Source organism: Sus scrofa, chromosome 13, assembly GCF_000003025.6.
Source record: "Sus scrofa isolate TJ Tabasco breed Duroc chromosome 13, Sscrofa11.1, whole genome shotgun sequence".
Classification (NCBI taxonomy): Eukaryota; Metazoa; Chordata; class Mammalia; order Artiodactyla; family Suidae; genus Sus; species Sus scrofa.
Genome location: NC_010455.5, coordinates 3,571,342 through 3,595,527, shown reverse-complemented (window position 1 = coordinate 3,595,527; position 24,186 = coordinate 3,571,342). Strand labels below are relative to the sequence as shown.

Genomic DNA, 24,186 nt, shown 5'->3' with positions numbered 1-24,186 from the left:
TAAGCACCCCTAGATTTTCTTTAAGCTTGTGTTAAAGTAATGCATTATTTTTAAAAAGTACACAAAACTTTTAAATATTTTTTACATATAAGGAAGAAAGTAAAAAATGTCTCATAAACCCTCCACCCAAATGATTGCCGTTGCTAGTGTTAGTACTGAAAGTACAAAATAAAGTAAAAATCACCTTCCCATCCTCCTGTCTCCCTTCCAGTCTCTCCAATCTTAGTGTTTTTGTAATTTCTTCCAGAAAAAAAATTTTATTCATGTTTATCCTTCTAACTTTTTATACGAGTCTCAGTGATAAACACTGGTAGACACTTTGTCTCTTTTTACTTTGTTTTTTGTTTTTAATTTATTTTATTGACATATAGTTGGTTTACAGTGTTAAAATTTCTTCTGTAAAGCAGTGATTCGGTTATACATACATATATATTCTTTTTCATATTCTTCTCCATTATGCTTTGTCACAGGATATTGAATCTAGTTCCCTGCGCTATACAGTAGGACCTTGTTGTTTATCCATCTAGATATATTTGTATCTGCTAATCCCAAACTCCCAATACAGCCCTCCCCCACCCCCTTTGATGACTCTAAGTCTGTTCTCTATGTCTGTGAATCTGTTTCTGTTTCATACATAAGTTCATTTGTAGGCACCTTGTTCTTAGTAATGGATCTGGGGCACGTTTTCATCAGTATGTAATGTATTTACCTTAATCTTCTTAATAGTTCATAGGATCCATCCCTGGGGTGTCCCAGTGTTTAGCTAGCCTTCCAGCAATGAAGAACTCTTTGACTGTAGATTTTTGCTGTTGCGGTGACCCTGTAGTGAATACCTCTGCCCGTATATCTTGAGAAACAATTTATGAGTCCAGCCGTAGACAAAAGTACCCAATAACAAGGTTGCCGGATAAAAGATATTTGCATTTTTAGAACTGAAGGCAAACACCCATCAGCCCCATCAACCACAATGTGTATGACTGTTTCCCCAACATTCTTGCTCATGCAGGTTATCATTGAAGTAAAAGGAGAAAAAAAGGTCTATTCAAATAGCAATAAAATATAAAATAACTAGGAATCAACATCATAAATGTGCAATATCTATGTGAGGAAAAATTTAGTATGCACCCTAGCGACTCCAGAGAAGTCTTGAATAAATGAGCATCATGCCATGTTCCTGGATGGAAACTTGTAGTATGATGAAAATATCCATTATCTTTCAGTTAAGCTATAATTTGAACATGATCAAATAAAATATGTTTTATTTTTATTTATTTATTTTGTCTTTTTGTCTTTTCTAGGGCCGCACCCATGGCATATGGAGGTTCCCAGGCTAGGGGTCTAATCGGAGCTGTAGCCACCACCCTACGCCAGAGCCACAGCAATGTGGGTTCTGAGCTGTGTCTGCGACCTACACCATAGCTCACGGCAATGCCGGATCCTTAACCCACTGAACAAGGCCAGGGATCGAACCTGTAACCTCATGGTTCCTAGTTGTATTCGTTAACCAGAGCCACAATGGGCACTCCCAATAAAATATCAACAAGATTTTTTTTTTGCAGGGGAATTTGATGAGCTGATTCTAAAGACCATTTGGGGGGAAATTAAGAATAAACAGGAAGATTCAGAAAATAAGCAGGAAGATTCAGGAAATAGCCTGACCAGATATTAAAACATAATATGAAACTAAAATTCTTAGAGTAGATTAATAGATCACATATACAAATATATTCAGGAATATAATAGATGATAAAGGTGGCGTCTCAAATCAATGAGGACAAAATGGATAAACTGGAGAAGGTGGGAAATGTCGAATTCATATCACGTAAGTTTCAAATGGGGGGAGTTCCCTTCATGGCTTAGCGGTTAATGAACCTGACTAGGATCCATGAGGTTGCAGGTTCAATCCCAGGCTTTTCTCAGTGGGTTAAGGATTCGGCCTTGCCATGAGCTGTGGTGTAGGTTGCAGACACTGCTTGGATCTGGCGTTGCTGTGGCTGTGTAGGCTGGCGACTGTAGCTCTGATTCAACTCCTGGCCTGGGAATTTCCATATGCCTGGAGTGTGAACCTGAAAAGCAAAATAAATAAATAAATAAATAAATTCAAATGGGCCAAGGATTAACATGCAAAAAAAATGACATAACATACTACAAGAAATCACAGGAGAATTGTTTTATAATCCAGATCTCTCTTCAGTGACAAAACTCAGAAGCCAATGAAGGCAAGATTGATAAATTCAATGTCATAAAAAAAAAATTCTTCATGGGGAAATCCATGTTATACAAAGTCAAAAAACAAACAATGAATTGGAAAAGATATTTACAATTGTTATCACATGAACTGAATTTCCTAATATATAACGAGTTCCTACAAACCAATAAGAAAAAAAAAACCTACAACCCAGTAGAAAACTAGGCAAAGATTATGAACAGTTGGCAAAACAAAAGCATTTAAACATAAAGTGTTTAAGAAGAAAAAAATACAAAATAAGAGGAATGTAAATTAGCACCTCACAAGGATCTTTTTTTTTACAGTGAGATTAGCCAGGGCATGGGAAAAGAAATACCTTTGTAACTTATTGTGGGAAGTAAACCCGACTGTACTGTAAAGGAAATTTGTTAATATCTGAAAAAATTATGGTGCGTTTTTCTTGAGCCCGGCAATTCTACATCTAAAAATTAACTTTTTTAGGTAGACTATATTTTATGTGAACACATGTGAAATCATGTAGTGGTGGTATTTTTCATTGCAGTATTATTATAAATGGGAGGGAGATGTATAAACTTATTTGTGTACAAATTCAGTTAATATGTATACCAAAAAATAGATAATATTGATCACCTCTAGGGGAAAAGCCTGAGAGATGGGGAATCAGTCTGGAAAGAAGACACAGGTTTTTGAATTTTGAATTTTATTTTCATTTTTTGTCTTTTCGCCTCTTCTAGGGCCATACCCGCAGCATATGGAGGTTCCCAGACTAGGGGTCTAATCAGAGCTTTAGCCGCCGGCCTATGGGAACTCCAACTCTTGAATCTTTTGACTTTTGAATCTTGCCTGCCCTTAAAAAGTTTTTTGAAATCCAAATTTTAAAATAATAGGTGGGAGTTCCCGTCATGGCTCAGCAGTTAAAGAATCTGACTAGGAACCACGAGGTTGCGGGTTCGATCCCTGGCTTTGCTCAGTGGGTTAAGGATCTGGCATTGCCATGAACTGTGGTGTAGGTTGCAGACACAGCTCAGAACCCACATTGCTGTGGCTCTGGCGTAGGGTGGTGGCTACAGCTCCGATTAGACCCCTAGCCTGGGAACCTCCATATGCCACTGGTGCGGCCCTAGGAAAGACAAAAAGACACACACAAAAAAATAGTAGGTGAAAAACATTGATTTGTTTTGATATGCATATTTGTAATGCTGAGTTAATTTGAGTACCCTTTCAAATATTGATTAGCCTTTTATGCTTTTTAGACAATTACCTGGTCCTACACTTTGCCCATTTTTCTACTTTTTATTTGTCTTTTTTGCAAATTAAGGAAATTACCCTTTTGTTTTAAGTGGCACAGAAATGCTGATCCGGTTTGTCTTTGGCCTTTGTTGCTGCTGCTTTTTGCCACCTGGAAGTTTAATTTAATTTATTTTTTGTCTTTTTAGGCCTGCTCTGGTGGCATATGGAGGTTCCCATGCTAGGGGTTGAAGTGGAGTTGTAGCTGCTGGTCTACGCTCCAGCCACAGCAACGCCAGATCTGAGCCACGTCTGCCACCCACACCATAGCTCATGGCAACGCCAGATCCTTAACCCAGTGAGCTAGGCCATGGATTGAACCTGTATCCTCATGGATACTGGTCAGCTTTATTTCTGCTGAGCCACGACAGGAACGCCACACTTGACAGTTTTACATTTGCCTGCAGTTGTCATTATCTTCTGATCTTTCTTCTTCTTTCCTTTCTTTTTTTAACTTTTTTGAGGGGGTGGAAGTGATTTTTCCACTATGATCTCTGAGATTGGCTCTAAATTTAAGCCTCCCGGTCACTAGTACCAATGGATCAATTGGAAATCAACCAGCTTGAGGAAATTAACGTTGCCTTAAGCACAGCAGTTAGGCGGGGAACAGACTCATTTTAGTAAGAGAGGACCTAGAGATCTTTCTGCTGGTGCAAGAGGAAAGAGATGCGGATGGGGCTGGGTACCAGTTTGAGTGGATCTCTGACAAGCCTCCCCTCTCTGCCTTCCCAGCGGAGCTCCCACGGGCCTCGGCTGTGAGGCTTGCCTCCCTTAGGGACCTGCCCGCCCAGCTGCTGGAGCTGTACCAGCAGGGCTTCTCGCTGGTGGCTCTGCATCCCTTTGTGCAGCCGACCCATGAGTGGAAGAAGACACCCCTCGAGCACATCTTCAGGGCCATCCTGATCAAGAAAACTGACAGGTAAGGACCCTGGGGGTGGGTTGGCTTAGCATCAGGAGGCGCCTAAGGTGTGCTGAATGGAGGAGGGGAGAGGAGAGGGTTAGGGTGGAGTGTGTGTGAGGGGGATGTGGGGGGAGAGGTTTGCATCTGTTCCCAGGGTCTCTGCCCTTTGATAGGTAGTTTCACAGTGTCCTGAGACTGTCCACACAGGATGGGATACATAGAGTGCATTTACATCCTTTCTTCCTTTAATTTGCTGGATTACACTCAGCTTGAAAAATGTCTCCTTGAGGAGGTATATTCTCAGAATGAAGAAGCTATTAAAATATAATACTGTTAATCTGAAAAGCATGGCCAGAAAACACACTAATTATGGTTAAAGGCTACATACAAACTTAATGTTGTCCCCAAGCTCCAGAAATACTTGAAAATTTCGAACCCATCTTATCACTTGGGAGGAAAAACAAAACTCACCTGAATCAAGTGCTGTAATTGATTTGGTCTTAATTGTGATTTTCAAGGCTTGGATGATATGTTTCAGTACTGCTTGCCCAGCTGAATGCTTATGCTTATGTTTTTATTGGGTCTAATTAGGAAAAGAGATGGATATTGGTTTTTCAGAAGGAACAATATTAATTTTAAACGGTTTTGAAAAAAACAATGGGGAAGAATAAATTAGGAGTTTGGGATTAACATATACACAACTATATATAAAATAGATAACCAACAAGGACCTACTGGGAACTCTATTCAATATCTTGTAATAACCTATATGGGAAAATAATTTGAAAAATTCAGAGTATGTGTGTGTATGTGTATAACTGAACCACTTTGCTGCACATCTGAAACTAACAGAACATTGTAAATCAACTATACTTCAATACAAAAAATAGTTTTAAAAATGTGGGGGGCAATTCCTGTTGTGTCAGCAGAAACGAATCTGACGAGTATCCACGAGGATGCAGGTTCTATTCCTGGCCTTGCTCAGTGGCTTGGGGATCCGGCATTGCTGTGAGCTGTGGTGTAGGTCGCAGATGCAGCACAGATCATGCATTGCTATGGCTGTGGTTTAGGCCAGCAGCTGCAGGTTCAATTTGACCCCTAGCTTGGGAACTTCCATATGCCATAGGTTGGGCCCTAAAAAAAAAAAAAAAGACAAAAAAAATGTGGGGGGAGAAATAAATTAGGAGTTTGGGATTAACATATATATACTACTATATATAAAATAGGTAACCAACAGGACCTACTGTATAGCACAGAGAACCGTACTCAATAGCTTGTAATAACCTATGTGGGAAAAGAATCTGAAAAAGAATATATACAATAATCTATTTTGCATAGAGATAAAACTGAACCACTTTTCTGTACACCTGAAACTAACACAACCTTGTAAATCAATACTTCAACGTAAAAAATTTTAAAACACAAAAACAATGACAGTGGCATAGAAAGCACATTATGTTTCTGCTGCTTTCATAAAAATAAAAATTGAGAGTGGCTGCAGCTCATATTGAACCCCTAGCCTGGGAACTTCCATATGCTGCAGGTGTGGCCCTAAAAAGAAAAAAAAAAAAAAGAAGTTGCCCAGCCAGTGCAGTTTAGCAACCACAGCTCTGATCAGTCGGCAGCCATCAGCATGGAGGCAGGACCCTCCATCAGCAAAAAGACTAAGATTCCCAGAAGTCTCAAATGACGATTATTAGCACTTTTGAGCAATGAAATATTCTTAATTAAAGTATGTGAAGTTTTAAATATATAATGCTATTCACACTCAATAGACTACAGTATAGTGTACACATAAATTTTTTACACACTGGAAACCCCCCCAAAATTGTGACTCACATTATTGCCATGGTTCCTTTTTGTGGTGATCTGGAACAGAACCTGCAGTATCTCTGAGGTACGTCTGTGTGTCACATCATCATGTTGTGTACTTTGAATATCTCACAGTTATATTCGTCAATTATATGTCATTAAAGCTTTAAAAAAATAAAAAATAAAAAAATGAGAGCCTGGCAATGGAAATCAGATCTGTCTTTTGGCCAGTTATCATGACAGAAATGACAGCTTGTGCTCTGTTTTAAAAAAATAGAGAATAGAGCAACTGCCCTTCTTTCTCTCTCGCTTTGACAACTGGACAGATATTTGGCTGGTGAGCTCGGGGGGGATGGCTGTGGGGCGTGGGGCTGTGTGGCGGAGACGGACCTTTTCTCCTGGCAAGGGGAGCTCTTCACTTCTCCCCAGCCGATGGAGCTCTGGGCACTCAGCCTGTGTCAACCTGCGTTAGGAATAGAAGTGAAAGGTCGCGTGTCCGCCTTTGCTGAAGCCCAGAATTTCCACGCTTTTTGTAGAGTGAAACTTTTCTCAGTGTCTGCCTTTTTTTGCATATTGGTTTCTTTATGTCCAGTGGCTGTGGATCAATCTCTTGTCAATCGCAAGAGGAAATTGTTCTGGGAGCCCTAGTGGTTTTAGATCCCACTGATACAGAATGTGCAGGATGACAATAAGTCACATTTATTGAGCGCTCACTGAGTCCAGGTTTTGTAAGTGTCATGGCATCCTCAGAATCAGCCTGTGAAATAGGTCCTATTTTAATTTTCATTTTTTAAAAATGAAGTATGGTTGATTTACAATGTTGCGTTGGTTTCAGGTGTACAGAAAAGTGATTCAGTTTATATATATATACATATATATATGTATATATATATGAAAATCTTTTCTTTTACATGTATATGTAACTAAAGAATCTTTAGTATCTTTAATATGTAACTAGAGAATCTTTTTCAGATTCTTTTCTCCTATAGGTTTTTACAAAATGTTGAGTATAGTTTCCTGTGCTGTGGGTAGGTCCTTGTTGGTTACCTATTTTATATACAGCAGTGTGTATCTATTAATCCCAAGCTCCTAATTTGCCCCTCACAAGAATAAAGGGATATATTTATTTCCATTTTAAATACGAGGAAGATGAGGCCCAGACATGGAGTTAGTTATGAAGTTGGCAGGTGGCTGCAAGCATCTTCCCAAGCAGGCTGACTCTCGAACCTGCGTCTTAGCCCTGATGTGAAGCATCTGCCTTGGTCCTGCCCTCGTGATCCTTGAGGACGACTCCTTTATGAAAAAAGTGGGAGAGGGCAGGGAGTTCCCATTGTGGGCTCAGTAGAAATGAACCCGACTAGTATCCATGATGCAAATTCAATCCCTGGCCTCACTCAGTGGGTTAAGGATCTAGCAGTACCGTGAGCAGTGGTGTATGTCGCAGATGCCACTCGGATCCCAAGTTGCTGTGGCTGTGGTGTAGGCCAGCAGCTGCAGCTCCGATTAGACCCCTAGCCTGGGAACTTGCATATGCTGCAGGTGTGGCCCTAGAAAGGCAAAAAAAAAAAAAAAAAAAAGTGGACGAGGGCATCTTTGATTTTTTAGATGAGGTGGTAATTTCAATACTCTACCTTTCCTCCATCTTACCCCTCAACCATCTTCAAATAAATAAATAAGAATTTCAGAAAAGAGACAAAAACCGACTCACCATGCTTCCCTTCCTGGTTATCCAAGGCATTCATTGGCCTCCAGTGTTTCTGTACTTAGGCCATTACATTGGCCTTGACATGTGGAGGGGACAAGTCCACTTTGTTCAGGTCACAGGAGTATCCCCTCAGTATAATTCCACTAGAGGTGATTATGAAGTCAGTGTATCAGAAATGAACTTGATTCTAAACATGAAGGCGTCTTTTTTCCCTTGCCATGGAGCAGCACTTGGCAAACTTTGATGTGCCTCCGGTGAATCTCCTGGGGATGGTGTACAAATGCAGAGTCTGATTCACTAGGTCTGGGGTGAGGCCTGAGAATCTGCATTTCTAACAGATGATAACCAATGCTGCTGGTCTGTGGACCACATTTAAAGTAGCAAGGATGGAAGGACCTGGCTGCTTCTCGTCTGGCTCCTTGTCTGACACTCAGCCACACCACTTGACTCCCAGGGAGAATTTTGAACCCCAGGAAAAGAAAAGGGGAGAAAGCACATAAGATGCCTGGCTGGAGGGCCTGTGTTTTGCACTGCACTTGGCTTCTGGCATGTGTAGTGTGGGCGCCACATCAGTAGAATTTTCTGGGCCTCTGTCTTCTAGCTGGCAGGATGAAGGATTTGTACTACATGACTTGTAAGACTTACACCAACTCTAAATTTTCATGATTGGATGAGGTTGGGCAAGAAAGCTTCTCTCCAGGAGTAAGAAATAAATGATTCCACTTTGAGAATAGTTTCTTACCAGCCAGTGGTAGAGGAGGGGCATTCAATAGGACAGGCCCTGAGCTAATGGGCTCACTTTCCAGGAGAGAAAATGGGTCAAGCTCTTAAGGAGAAGGAGGCATAAAGTGTTTTCAAGAAAGAGAAGATAACATTCCCCTTAGGTTTGAGTTTGCTCTAATACCGAGTGTCTGGACCACCTGCCTGGATGACTTGAATGACCATTCCAGCTCCTTAATAAGCAGATACAGAGAAAGAGCTTCTTGGATGACTTGGTGCCAGGTCTTTGAAACTGCCCCTCTGCCCTTTTAGAAGAAGTTGCAAAAGCTTGGTAATTTGCCATGTATGGTAATGAGAATGGTAATTTGCCATTCTCAAGGCAAAAATGACTAAGAATATTCCCCCCACTCCTGTTCCCACTAGCATTAGGTGGGAAGCAGAGTCATTGTACAATTTCAGGCATTTTCTCTCCTAGCAAATGCAATAACTGTATGCCTTTCCACCATGGGGAAAAGGCCCCACGATAAACAAAGTCCAGCAGAACATTTTCCGTATCAGTAGGGAGTTTAAGTGGCAAAAATGAAACGAAGGAAACCTTGTGTGATTAATTTTTAACATGGGCAGTGAATGATGTTTTTCACAAAGTCTGCCAGTGTTCCGACAGCTCTGGATACTGGTAAATGGAATGATGAGCTTTCAAAGAGGAGGTAAATGCCTGGTTCATATTTTCTAAGGAGACCTTGTTGATAATGCTGTGCGACCTTCTAAAAGACTACCAGTCCAAATCAAGTTCATTGCAAGAATGACCATGTGATGACTACTGGAAACTTGGATATTAACCTTAAAGTGTCTGAAAGATAAACATAAAGTGTTTAGCAAATAACTAGCCTTAGGGGTCTGCAGTAAGGCCAGGAAAAAAAACAGGACCATACACGCTTGCATTCACTCACTGGCTCAGTCACTCTTTGATTCATTTGCAGACACTTCGCTGGTGTTCTTTGTAAGGTGTCTTGCTAGGAACTCCAGCTGGTGGGAAGGTGGAGGACGCAGTTGCATAGTTCAGCTGCATTTGGGGCCTGCCTTCCAGGTTTCTGAGCAAATAAGATTTCCCTCATGCCTTGGGAGTTTGGAAAAAAGAGAAGTCACCTCTCACTGGAAAAGAAACTAAGGAAATGTTTCAGTAGGAACATTTCCTTGGTGTAGACATAGGAGTAATATGTATGAAGTGGGAAGAGTTTATTTAAATCTTAGAATGAAATGTTTCTCCAGGAGTTTGAGTAATTGAGGGCATCGTTGACAGGCTAACCGTATTATTAGTTATTCCCAAAGCACAGTGCAGGAATGTGATTTCACTTCAATCCATGAAAAATTGCCTGATCTTTTCTTCTGAAAATTTTGTTACCTGCCATTTCGTTTTAAGAGGCCACACATCTGACTCAATTGTTCTTGATCCTAAATGTGTTGAATTGAGTCAGCCAGTGGCTTTGAAAACTGACTCAGGAATGAATAGCCAAATATGAGATGTTTGGTGAGTAAGTAAAAGAGCGTTTGTACTTCCTTCTCTCAATTCTTTCTTGGGAACACGAAGTGATTTTTAACAGACAGTATAGTTGCATTTACTCTGATTTCTAAGTACAGTTACACTGTCTTTCATTTTTTTCGGGCAGTTTTCCTCGGAACGAACTGCCAAAGATCTTCATACTTGATGGCTAAGGGAAGTCAGTTATTAAAATGTCACTCTGATGTTTCATGACTGTGGGTTTAATTCTAGGTCGTTTTCTGCTTGTAGACATAAGTACAGAAATGCATTGTGTCGCCCCCTTTTTCAGCTGTTGAACTGTCGTTGTTCACACACAAAGCTAGTTCGAAGTGTCATGGATGTGTTTTTTCATCACTAATGGGTTGATGCCGTCTGGGTCCAGGTTCTCTGGAATAACGCCTTATATGGTCCAGGGAACCAGGGCACTTGTGCCCTCTGTTGGCATTCACCAGGTGCCTTTTGGCTTAGGGTCAGGGAGTGGGGCACACAGAGGAGCTGCAGCTAGTGCAGGGAGTGGGATGCTGAAACCCTTGTGGAGGGTGAAAAACGCATATAATCAAAGCTGCCCTTGAAAATCTCTTTAATTGCCCGTGAAATGTAATCCTGCAGCATCTCTGTATCTGACAATGCAGGCTTTCCTTTAGGACCAGATCAGATTGGTGTTTGCAACAATGAGCCCTGTGGGGAGTAAGGCGGTTCAGGTTTATAGTGAGTGTTCATTAGAATCACACATAGGATGGTGAGATGCTTGTACTCAGAGAGGCATTTGGGGGAACAGGATCGCCACACCCCCCGTCTCACATCCATTCTGGAGCAACATCTGCTTGTTGCGAATAACTGGCAGCGTTTTAAGTGGTAAACGTTTCCGCCCTTTCGGTTAGATTTTTCTAAGATAAGTATGCAAAGATGACTCTAAAGAGCTCCCAGCTCTCAAGAAACCTATCTGCTAGGAGGATGTAAAGTCTATATGCAAATTGTGTGAATGCCCAGCCAAATCTATGTGACTTGGTTTTTACGTCTCACCTGAAATTTATTAATGAAGGGACTTTAGAACAAGAGGGTCTGTGGCTTCCATTTGCTCTAAGTCTGGACGGATGGGTAATTTTGAACAGGTGCACCAGTGGTGGGAAGGGCCTCCCAGGAAGCAAGACTGGCCCAGGGCAGCCTGGAGCCTGGAAAAGTAGACCACGGAGGATGTGAGGTGACTGTAGCATGAGGTCCAGAGAGAAATGAGGGGAAAAGGCATGAGAAGCCCAGGGGCTTAGATCAGGAGGCCTCTGGTGGCGGGAGCTGAGTTTGAACTTGATCCTGAAGTCAGTGGGGAAGCACTGCAATATGTTTGTTTTGTTTTAAAGGAACAACTGTTAGAAGTGCTGTGTTTTCAAAGGCCGAAGAGGGAAAGAAAATGGGAAAACATGGCATCCGTCCCAGTGGGAAGGATGGGTAGCTACAGTCAGTGGGAGTAAGAGGGTGAAGTATATGTCCCATAGGAGGAAACAGCGGATTTAATGTCTAGCTGGAAAGAGGCAGCATGGAGGAAGAGGACAAATCAAAGTCTGAGTGAGCTTTTGACTCTGAGGCTGGGAGTGGTAACTGGAAGGGCCTGGGGTGGGGGAGGGGAGGGGATGTGTCTGGGTGGGGTTTTCTCAGATGCAGACCCCAGAGGAGGCTGCACATGCAAGTGATTATTAAGGAAGCGCTCCCAGGAGGAATCAGTTAGGGTGGAAATGGGGGATAGGGGCAGGGAAGGGGAAGAGCCAGCTGGTCCTTCAGGGGGTGGGGGGTCCATTTGAGGCTGGCGAATGGGTTTTCATACTCCTGCCTCCAGGAGCTAGTGGCCGAGAGCTGCCCCAGGACACTTCCAGGTTTGGGGCACATCCAGGCAAAGTAGCAGCTCCAGCAGCCAAAGAAGCTGGGGGACGCACAGCACCAGGAGGAGGAGGGGAGGGGACCTGAGTGGAAAACGGACCACATCCACAGCAGGAGATGAAGGGCATCCGTTTGGTTGCATCACATTAGTGGCTGCTGCTGGTGATGGAGGACCCTTTCATCAGTACATCCGTACTTCATGGGGCAGCCAGAAGCCAGGAGAGAAGGTGAAGCTGTGGGAAACCGTGGGAGTCGGTGACCCCATGAGAACCCGCCCACTTCCCTGTTACTGACCAGGCCCTGGCTGCTGGGTCCTCATTTGCTTAGTTATTCTTAGAAGAGATGCTTCCAGTGATTCCTAGAAGAGATACACAGAGCTGTCCTGAGTTTGCTCTGTTTCAAACTGACTGTATGCTTGGAGCCTGAGAAGTTTTTCCTCTCTGATCACACCAAGGACTTATGAGCAGCACAGAGTCTGAACTGAGTGTCAGTCTGGCCGCTCAGTGTCAGGTGATGCAGAGAGAGACAAGTCGTTTGGCTTCTTGCTGTTTTGTTTCCAGGAAAGCAAATCTCAGAGAATGTTCACCTTTTCCCTCTTGAGGTAGGAATCTGAAAAGACTCTGCCTTTGTTCTAAGATGGGCTTACAAACCCAGATGTCTGTGGGGCCAGGTACCTTAAGTGGGGGCGTGTAGGTATTGGAGAGCCCATGCCTAACTCTGCCCCATTGCTGCCAAGCATTGCCAGATCTTGTACTTTTTTAAAGAAAAACCAGAAATCTGGATTTTTACATGACAAATTCTCATTTAAGCTGTTGCTTCACTCTTTCAAAATAACACTGGTGGGAGTTCCCATTGTGGCTCAGTGGTAACGAACCCGACTGGTATCCATAAGGATGTGGGTTCGATCCCTGGCCTCTCTCAGTGGGTTGGGGATCTGGCGTTGCCATGAGCTGTGGTGTGAGTCTCGGATGCAGCTTGGATCCCGAGTTGCTGAAGCTGTAGCTCTGATTCGATCCCTGTCCTGGGAACTTCTATATGCTGCACCTGCAGCCCTAAAAACACCCCAAAAAACAAAACAACATTGGATCTCCCTGACACTACCCACTGGCTGCTGTCTTGCAGCCTTTAAGATTTCTGTGTAATGCCTCCATCCTCCATCCTTTGAGCTGCTGCTTCTCCTTTCACACATCATCAGACTTCTCTTATTATTTTATTTTTTTATTGTTTTTTTTGGCTGCGCCTGTGGCATGTGGAAGTTCCCTGGCCAGGGATCAACCCATACCACAGCAGTGACAACACTGGATCCTTAACCCACTGAGCCAACAGGGAACTCCTCCCAATACTGTTTTTCATATATCTGTCCACCTCCCCTCCCCCTCGCTAAGTATTTCTTTTTTTTTTTTTTTTTTTGTCTTTTTGCCATTTCTTGGGCCACTCCTGAAGCACATGGAGGTTCCCAGGCTAGGGGTTAATCGGAGCTGCAGCTGCCAGCCTACGCCAGAGCCACAGCAACGCAGGATCCGAGCCGCGTCTGCAACCTACACCACAGCTCACGGCAACACCGGAACCTTGATCCACTGAGCAAGGGTAGGGATCGAACCCTCAACCTCATGGTTCCTAGTCGGATTCGTTAACCACTGCGCCTAGTATTTCATTTTTAGATTTCAATTACTTACGTAGAGTGCCAGGTGCTGAGTAGGTGTGCTCAATAGAATTTTTCTGAATTGAGTGGAATAAAACCATGCCCTAGAATTTTGCTGTCTTTCACTACACGACCATAAATTCATCAAAAGATGGATCTGTCTTTGGTTTACATATTTAACCGCCAAAAGTGCATCTTGTTAATGTAGCCACACAGTATGGACCCAAGTAATGGAAAACAAGGACACACACACACACACACACACACACAGGATCCTTTCATTGCCCAGATAGCAATGATTTGCCACTAGGGTATATGTATGTTATTTTTCACTTTTTTTTTCTTTTTAAAAGACATCCAAAGGGTGCCCATCAAAGGAAGGGAAATCTTTGTGGACCATAAGTGGAATTCAAATGCATTACATTACTGAGTATTCAGGCTACTCAGGAGGGCTGTTCTCTTGCTCCTTGTCCATCCCTTGCTTGACCCATGCCTGCTTCACCTCCACCTACTCACAGGATGACCCTCCTGTATGCTTGCCCCACCCCAGCTAGTGATGGTTCTTATCAAAGGGGCAGTGAGGGGTGTGCCTGTCTGCTGGTTTTTCTGCTAACTAATGAGCCAACCTGACATCAATTCCCCCTATAACTGGCAGTCTTCCCTCTGCCCCACCCCACCCAGCGAGGATGGCCACCCTCTCCTGCCTGCTGTCTGCTGCACATGGTTGCTCCAGGATCTTGCCTCAGGCATGTAAGCTCCCCCATCCCTAAATCACTGATGTCCCTGTTGCTGACTCTGGGTCTTTCTTCGATCTTAAAGCGGAGCAAGTGCAGGCTTGTGGGCCAGCAGGGTGCCAACAATGGCCTTTTTTTTTTTTTTTTTTAGCCCCTGAGATAACAGGAACATTTTCTTTGGCATTTGAAAAGGGCAGAATTGGGGAAGTACGAAATTATACTGGAACTGAAAAGAAAATTCTCTTTAAAATTATAGTCGAAAGTGTCCTCTTTAAGTGGCCTGTGTCTCTTCATGTCTAATTTCTACCAATTACTTTGACTCTTGGGAGAATTATGGGGCTTCTAGTAAGAGGTTTCGTAATTAAATGAAATACACAGGAGGTGGGAGAGCCTTCTGGGATGTGCCCTAGAAAACGCTCGCACGCGAGGCTGGGGTTCAGCCTGGAGTGTCTGATTGTTGGAATCACACGTGGGGAGGAAAAGTAACGCTGGGCTTAGTGGTGATTGACAGGTGTTACTGTGATGGAGAAACCACAGCAGCTGGTTTATTTCCAGAGAGCAGAAATTGAGGAAGGGAGGTTCAGAGTTTTTTTTCTTTTGAATCAGGAAAGGAATATGCTAAAGTGTGGAGGTCGTTATTTGGGGTTCAGATTTGGGAAGAGCCCACTCTTTGCTCGAAGCTGCCCCTCCTTGCTGGTACGGTAGCATCCTCTTTCTCAAGCTTCCCGAGGTGTCGGGAGAACTTGATTAGCTCTCGGGGCTGCCACCTTGCCCTGCCGAGGAGCTGTCCAGCCTCACCACAGACTACCTTAATGTATTCCTCCCATTTTCCCATCTCACTCTGGAGTGACACCCTTTTCTGGCGTGTTGAAGTTTCAGGATTCACTGTTAATTATTGTGTTTGCACTTTCCCATCTAATATGCCGATGTAAAGCCTCATTCTCTTCGGGAAGGAAGAGTTTTTCCCAATCCACAACCCTTAATGGCTTGCCTACTAACTCTTCTGTGTGTCCCAAGTGTCAGCCTTTATCCCAATGGAGAGAAGAGGAGAGTCGTGCATGGTTCAAGTGAGAACTCATTCTCCTCCTCTGTTTGATGGCTGTCCTTGATTGCTTGTGTCTTTCTCCATGTATCATATTTTATTTATTTTTTTGTCTCCTCGGAGAGAGAGATTAGCATACCAGTCAGTGATTTCTAGTCTTTCTTGGAAGTCATTTGGAGTGGCGGAGAACAGCAAGTAGGTACCCCAAACAGAAGCACAAATACTAGATTTCTTTGAAATTTCCCATTGATCTTAAAACCTATGCAAATACCACAGTACCATGAAATGTCTGTATTTATTTTAAAATAAATCAAAGCCCTCTCCTCCCACACGTACATACAATCTTTAAATTCAAATGGACTCTCAGAAGGTTTATTTTCTGACATTGCAGGTGTTCTGTAGGGACACTTGCTATTACCCGACGGCCATATGCACACAATGCAGGCAATTTAGTGGCAAAAGAGTTTTATTAAAGTGTTAGATTTATTTTTTCTTTTTACGGGCACACCCAGATTTTTTTTTTTTTTTCTTTTTACGGCTGCCTCCGTGGCTTATGGAAGTTCCCAGGCTAGGAGTCGAATCAGAGATGTAGCTGCTGCCCTTCATCACAGCCAGGGCAATTCAGGATCCAAAGCTCCGTCTGCAGCTGCAGCTCATGGCGATGCTCAGATCCTTAACCCACTGAGTGAGGTCAGGGATCCAACCTGCATCCTCATGGATACTAGTTGGGTTCTTAACCCACTGAACCACAACGCTGAGCCTAAGGTGTTAGATTTCTGTATTTCTCTGCCTATCCTATGCTAAATTTAGAAACTCAGATTGGCTTCTTAGTCTTTTTCATCTTCGCTCTTCATCAATCAGAGGTAACTTGGAATGTGTATGTTTCTCAAGTAAGAAAGATATAATGGGCAGTGTTGAGGCCTGGAAAAGACTAGTCCTCATTCAGTTTTGTGTTTTTAGCTCTGAATTCAGCAGCAGATGAGAAAGAATAACTCCCAGATCCATAGAAGTACATTATTAGTGATTGCAGTGTTCTTGAGATTTTGAAATAATATTATCTCTATGATCTGTCTAGCAGTTTTCTGTAATTTTTTAAAGGGTTGAAAGATGGAACCATTTTACAAAGAGGTAAATGCTATAATATGATTTAGTGGAGTACATCATTTCATTTGCTTCCTATTCAGCGACCACTTGGCTTGGAACTTAAAATGGCTACAGAGACTTTAAAAACCAAATTCGTAACTCATATTCATATCACACCTGTTTTTGAGGACCTGAGAGCACTTTTGCTTCATTCCTGTATATGTTAAATGTTATAATTTATTCTCACTACATCCTAATAATTGTTGGGTTTTGTTTTTGTTTTTTTTTTTTGGTTAATATTTGTGAAAACATTATGCATTCATTAGTAGTAAGAGATACTATTATCTTCCATTATCCCTCACTTCCTATTTTATATCCTAAGAAAATTATACCTATGTTATTAGTGACTTCTCAGTACTCAGGTGTGGAGTCAGTGAGCGGAAGTGTGTGGTGAAAATGGGGCTTATATTCCATCTTGAGGCTCATGGCTCAGAAATACACCATCTTTCAGCTCACAGGCCTGGACCTTGTATAAGGGTCCTCAGAGACTTCCCAGAATCCTCTGGACTTTACACTGTCCTGGGTCCCTATAGCAACACTGTGGGACCTGAGGCCTGGTTATCCCCAAGCGGGTTTCAGGACATAGGGCTGCTGCTTCACACATCTGGAACTCCCCAAATGGCTCCATTCAGCAGGCTGGCTGGACCTTGTCAGTTTCTGCACTAAACAGCTCTGTGCAAATGATGGGTCTAAGGTCATTCCTGCGTTATTTCCCTCTGGTCCCTAAAAACAAAGTCGGATTGTATTATGGAGTTCCCTGGTGGCCTAGCAGTTAAGGATTCAGTGTTGTCACTGCTGTGGCATGGATTCGATCCCTAGCCCGGTAACTTCTACATGCTGTAGGCATGCCCTCCACCCCCACCCCAAAGTATTAGGTGTCTTCTAAGGTAGTGACCTTTGTTAGAGAGAATGAGGTGAACACTCTCTCACTCCAAGAGGATTTATAACAGATCCAACTTGAAATTTTCATCCTCAACTTCTGTAGTTCAAGCCCCTGAAATTGCTCTGTCCGACAACCCAGATCTTAACAAAAAGGAATGCAAAGCCCACTTTTCTGGTGAAGCTCATTTATATGTTTGCAGGTACTTCTTTTTTAAAAATTTTATGTTATTGAAGTATAGTTGATTTACAATGTTGTTAATTTCTGCCATACAGCAAAATGATTCAGTTATACATATGTGCATACATTCTTTTTCGCATTCTTTTCCATTATGGTTTGTCGCAGTTCCCTGTGCTATACAGTAGGACCTTGTTGTTTATCCGTTTCATGTGTAATAGTTTGCATCTGCTAATCCCAAACTCCCACTCCTCCCCCCAGCCCCCTTGGCAACCACAAATCTGTTCTTTATGTCTGTAAGTCTGTTTCTGTTTCATGGATAAGTTCATTTGTGTCATGTTTTAGATTCACAGGCACTTACTCCTTAATATGATTTACCACTTACGTTATTGGCCATAATAGCTACCACTTGTTATTGCTGTGGCCAGAGTCCTGGCTCTTTGCTTCATTGATTGCATTGTCTTTCTTCCTGAAAGCCAAGATGAAGAAAATGGAACTTACCCTGTTTTCTGGATAAAGTGTTGGCTTATCCAGAGTCACCCTTCCAATTTGGGGAGGGTCTAGGATTCCCATCAGGAGCTGGGTACTTCTAACACTGTTCCTCTTTAAATATTTTACTATTACTAGGGTTAGGGTTAGCGTAGGATATCCTGACCTATATAGTTCCTCAGCTCTTGACATTTCAGGCCAGGGACTGTCCTGTCAATTGTAGAATATTTGGCAGCATCCCTGGCCTCTGCCCATGGGATGCCAGTAGCAACCCCCCTCCTTCTTGCAATTCTGATAATCAAAAATGTTTCCAGGGAGTTCCTTTAATGGCTCAGCAGAAATGAATGTGACTAGGATCCATGAGGGTTCCATCCCCGGCCTCGCTCAGTGGGTCAGGGATCCTGCATTGCCGTGAGCTGTGGTGTAGGTCATAGATAAGGCTCGGATCTGGCGTTGCTGTGGCTGTGGTGTAGGCTGGCAGCTGTAGCTCCGATTGGATGGACCCCTAGCCTGGAGACTTCCATATGCAGTGGCTGCAGCCCTTAAAAGCAAAAAAAAAAAAAAAAAAAAAAAAAAAAAAAGTTTCTAGACTTTACCAAATGCCCTGACAGGGAAAACTGCCCCTAGTTGAGAACCATTGGATTAGAGTAAGGACATGAGGTAAGGGGTCTACTGGGCTTTCTTCTGCCTTTGTCCACAGCATTTCTTATATTGACCTAACTTTGCCACAGGATGAAATGCCACCTTTATCATAAGTTGGATTCCTGCCTATACCCTGATTTATTCACAATTCTTTTAGTTTTCTTTTAAAAATTTTAATTACACTTGATTTATAATGTTCTGTCAATTTCTTCTGCACAGCAAAGTGACCCAGTCACACACACATATATACATTCTTTTTCTCACATTATCCTCCATCATGTTCTATCACAAGTGATTAAATATAGTTCCCTGTGCTATATAGCAGGATCTCATTGCTTATCCACTCCAGATATAATAGTTTGCATCTACCAACCCCAAACTTCCAGTCCATCCCACTCTCTCTCCCTCCCCCTTGGTAACCACAAGTCTGTTCTCTAGGTCTGTGAGTCTGTTTCTGTTCTATGGATAGGTTCATCTGTGCCATATTTTAGATTCCATGTATAAGTGACATCATATGCATATTTGTCTTGCCGACTTACTTCACTTAGTGCGAGAATCTCTAGTTCCATCCATGTTGCTGCAAATGGCATTATTTTATTCTTTTTTATGGCTGAGTAATATTCCATTGTTTATATGTACCACATCTACTTAATCCATTCATCTGTCAATGGGTAGTTAGGTTGTTTCCATGTCTTGGATATTGTGAATATTGCTGCAGTGAACATCAGTACACGTATCTTTTGGAATGAAAGTTTTGTCTAGATATACCCAGGAGTGGGATTGCTGGGTCATATAGTAGTTCTATATTTAGTTTGCTGAGAAACCTCCATACTGTTTTCTATAGTGGCTGTACATTAATTTTCTTTCTTTTTTTGGGGCGGGTCTTTTTTTTTTTTTTGCTTTTTTAGGGCCGCACCTGCAGCATATGGATGTTCCCAGGCTGAGGGTCTAATCGGAGCTACAGCTGCCAGCCTACGCCACAGCCATAGCAACACCAGATCTGAGATGCATCTGTGACCTACACCACAGCTCATGGCAACGCTGGATCCTTAACCCACTGAGCAAGGCCAGGTATCAAACCCAAAACCTCATGGTTCGTTTCTACTGCGCCATGACGGGAACTCCAGTTTTCTTTTTTAATTGTAGTTGATTTACAGTGTTGTGCCAATTTCTGCTGTACAGCAAAGTGACCCAGTCATACATTTATATACATTCTCTTATATTATCTTCCATGGTCTATCCCAAGAGACTGGACACAGATTCCTGTGCTGTACAGTAGCACTTCATCGCGTATCCATTTTAAATGTAATAGTTTGCATCTACTAACCTGAAACTCCCAGTCCCTCCCACTCCCTCCCCCCTTCCCCTATTCCCAATTCTTGATTGTTCCTTTGATTGATTTATTGACTTTTGTGCTAATCCCATGCTATTTTGATTACAATAAATTTGTAGTATATATTAATACTTAGCCACACTTCTTTTTCAGGATCTTGGCAACTTTTGCATATTTATCTATTTTTTCCATATGTACTCTAAAGTTATTTTCTCTGGTTCCCAGTGAGCCCTGCTAAAATTGTAATTTCATTACAGACTAATCTGAGAAGATTTTCTACCTTTTTTTTTTTTTTTTTTTTGGCTGCACCCATGTCATACAGATCCCAGGCAAGGGCTCAAACCTGTGCCACAGCAGTGACAGTGTTGGATCCTTAACCACTAGGCCACCAGGGAACTCCTCTGCCAAGTGTTTTTAAGAACATAAAGTTCAATATTATTATAGGAGGTAAATTTTTTATTTTAGAGCTTTGTGATCATTCTGAAAATTCTATGCATGTCTAGACTAGTGGTTACCAAAAGGAATAGACATAGCACATACCCATGTTGAAGGAGAACTGAGGCTTCTATGTATGTTTGTTTATATTGTAGAATGAGTGAGAAATTATGCATTACTGATATTTAGCATTCAGGGTGAAGGTGGCAGCCTGGCTGGGTGCAAATGTCAGAGGGCCCCTGTGCATACAGAGCAGAGGGCGTGTGGAAGAAGCTGGGTTCAGGGAAAGGCTTTCAGCTGAGAACCCTGAGAAGTAGATTTGTGGATTATTTTTTGTGATTTTAAGTAAGTTAGCCGTGACGAAATACACACATGGCTTTAAAAAAATTCCTGTAAAGTGATTGCAGGTTGAGGTGAATACAGAACACTGGTAATGTAAATGTGAAATTCTCCTCTCTGTCTTTCCTTTTCTCTCCCTCTCACACATACGCACACACACACACACAATACACACAGAAATGGCCATACAGACCCTCCTCTCACTGTGTGAAAAGTCTTTCTTAGTACGACTAAAAAAGAATTACCTACCTATTCCAATATGACAGAAGATGGCCAGAGCAATTTTAGACTCAAAGTTCCCACTGTGGTACGGTGGGTTAAGAATCTGATTGAAGTGGCTCTGTTCACTATGAAGGCAAGGGCTTGATCCCAGGTCCAGTGCAGACGGTTAGAGGATCCAGTGTTGCCATCACTGTGGAGTAGGTCACAGCTGTGGCTTAGATTCAGTCCCTGGCCCAGAATTTCCATATGTCATCAGTATGGTCATTTAAAAAAAAAAAAAGAAATTTTATAGACTCATCAAGAAGACATTCTGCTATGTGGATTTACTTCCACTGGTTATTAATAGTGAATCTCATTTCAAGTGTATATTATGCCTTGGAATAGTAATTATTAATCATATGAACCTATTGTGGTTATACTTTTTAAATATGGCCTATTTCATCTGTTTCTCATTGTGTCAGTTTTTTGTTTTGTGAGTCTTGTTTTCTGACACATGTAGGAGGTTGTACAGCAGTACTCAGGAGACTTTTACTGACGGGTTGCGTGATCAGAAGCTTTGGAGACCACTGATGCACGAAGCTTCCAGGTCGCATGGGTGATGCCTGCAGCAGTTGGCGTCTTCATGGTGATCCAGGGGCCGATAGCATCAGCCTTGCCTGGGAACCCCTTAGAAATGCAGATTCCCAGGCCCCACCCAGACCTGCTGACTCAGAATCTGAATTTTTACAGGATCCTAGGGAATCTGTGTGCACATCAAAATTTGAGAACAGAGTTAACTGTGCTTTTTTGCTAGGGGGTCACTAGCCATTAGAATGAACAGCCATTAAAATGAACATTAATCAAAATTAAATAAAAAAGCATTTGGTTCCCCAGTGGCACTGGCCACATTTTAGGTTCTCAGCAGCAACATGTGGGTCATGGCTACTGTATTGGACGGTGAAGATATGGACCTTCTGTCCTCTAACCCAACAGGCTAGAGGGTGCAGGGAGGAAGACCTAGAAAAGAAGGAAACAATATGCAAACTTGAATTGGAGCATGTGGTTTAAATGTAACTAAAGAAGGGATTTCCTGTCACTCAGCTGGACAATGGCCGAGGAGAGTCCTATGAAGGGCATTCGTGTGTGTGGCTACTGCTATTTGCAGATAATGTGACTTTGCTGAACCACTACATATCAAGCAGACCTGCCTTTTATTCCGTGGCATATTTGTGATAAAATGTGATTTATGCATTAATACTGCTGTTAGTTCTCCCACATCTTTCAAAGTTAGTGTGAGGAGACTTGCAGGCTTCATGAGGAAGCAGGACCCTGCCCCAGACCCCATTTCTCGTGGTGGTGGTGGTTCTCTTTGCTGTCATCCAGTGTGTAGGGGATTGAATTTCCTTCACAGCTACATTATATAGGAACCGCTGGGGTTAAGCTTGTTTGTTGGCTTTTATTCTTGCCTTTTAAGGTTAAAGGTGAACTTCTTGTGTTGCGCATTTGCTGATGGCTTATCTACCAGAGAGCCGTCTCTAGCTGTAAATAGCGACACAGGATGTGGCAAGATTTCTCTAGAATAAATAGCAGCCTTGGCTTGTTAGGTGCCCACGTGTCAGTGCACAGCTCCCTAGAGAGTGTATGGGTATCATTTGCACATCCCCCCATCATTTCTGGAATATTCCCTGGGGAAAGTAAACCCTTATCCACTGATGGGGGTACATTCCGTTGGTGAAAAAAAAAGGGAGAAGAAAGGGCAGTGACCCATGTATGAGTTCATTCTTTTCTCTTCCTACTTCTTACCTCAGGGTGCCCGTGAAAACTCTGTAGTTAGGTGCTTTGTTGCAAGAGTCACTGGGATTTGTTTACCTGGCTTATTTTCCCCTGAAGCATTTAAGCTTCCCTATTAGGAAGCTGCTGGAGACTTTGGACTCCAGCAGCCTCATTTTTTTTTTTTTTTTTTTTTGGTAGAAATGTTTCATTTTGCAAAGAGGAGGTCATAGAGGTTATTGGAACTGTTTTTCCCCATTGATCTGAGAACATCTTTGAGGAGCAGCAGTTTATTTCCCTTCCGTCATCCCAGCCACCACCAACTGCAGAGACAGGAAACACTTAAAATCTCTTTCTCAGCCACCCATTCCTCAAAAATCCTAGCTCTCCAGAACTATTCGCAATAGCTAAGACATGGAAACAACCTAAATATCCATCAACAGATGAATGGTTAAAGACGATGTGGCACATGTAAACAATGAAATAGTATTCAACCATAAAAACAACAAAACAATGCCATTTGCAGCAACATGGGTGGAAGGAGAGATTACCATACTAAGTGAAGTCACACAGAGAAAGAAAAATAACTGTATGGTATCTCTTATATATGCAATCTAAAATGTGACACAAATGAACTTATCTCTGAAATAGGAGCATACGGGCATAGAAAACAGACTTGTGGTTATCAAGGAGGAGGGGGTGGGGGAGAGGTGGGTTGGGAGTTTGATACTGGCAGATGCAAACGAGTGTATACAGAATGGATAAAGAGCAAGGTCCTACTGCATAGCACAGGGACCGTGTATTCAATATTCTGTAATAAACTGTGATGGAAAAGAACATAAAAAAGAATATACATCTATGTATAACTGAATCACTTTGCTACACAGCAGAAATTAACATAACATTGTAAATCAACTATACCTCAATTAGAAATATCTTAGCTCTCATTTCTGCTTTCCTAAAATATTCTTCCTCTCCTCCTCCATCATATGCAATGCTACTTGCTTAATCTTCCTTAAATCTGTATTTTTGTATCTTCTTCTAAGACCAGCCATGACTCCCTGTATCCTCAGAATGAAGGCCAGTCCATCTTGTGGCAACACCCGCCCCCCAATCTTTCTTTCTAACCACTTCTCACATTTCTGTTGCAGCCACTGCAGAACCCTTATCAGGGATCTGTTCCAACAGCAAATTCACCTGTATATTTGTCAGGCTCGTGCTTACTGATCCAATTCAATTGTAATAAGCAAACCTCGCCTTAACGTATCTTTTACCAAACTGACTTATTCATTATTTCCATCAGGTATCTCGTGCTT

At 42.4% G+C, this 24,186-nt stretch overlaps 1 protein-coding gene across 1 annotated transcript in view; it reads left to right on the top strand.

Moving 5' to 3' along the window:
* RFTN1 (raftlin, lipid raft linker 1) overlaps nt 1–24,186 on the top strand; it is a 220,625-nt gene that overhangs the window by 79,545 nt on the left and 116,894 nt on the right. Inside the window, exon 3 of the mRNA XM_021071357.1 lies at nt 4,229–4,415. Coding sequence (XP_020927016.1) covers nt 4,229–4,415 — 187 coding nt within the window. The remainder of the gene's footprint in view (nt 1–4,228; nt 4,416–24,186) is intronic.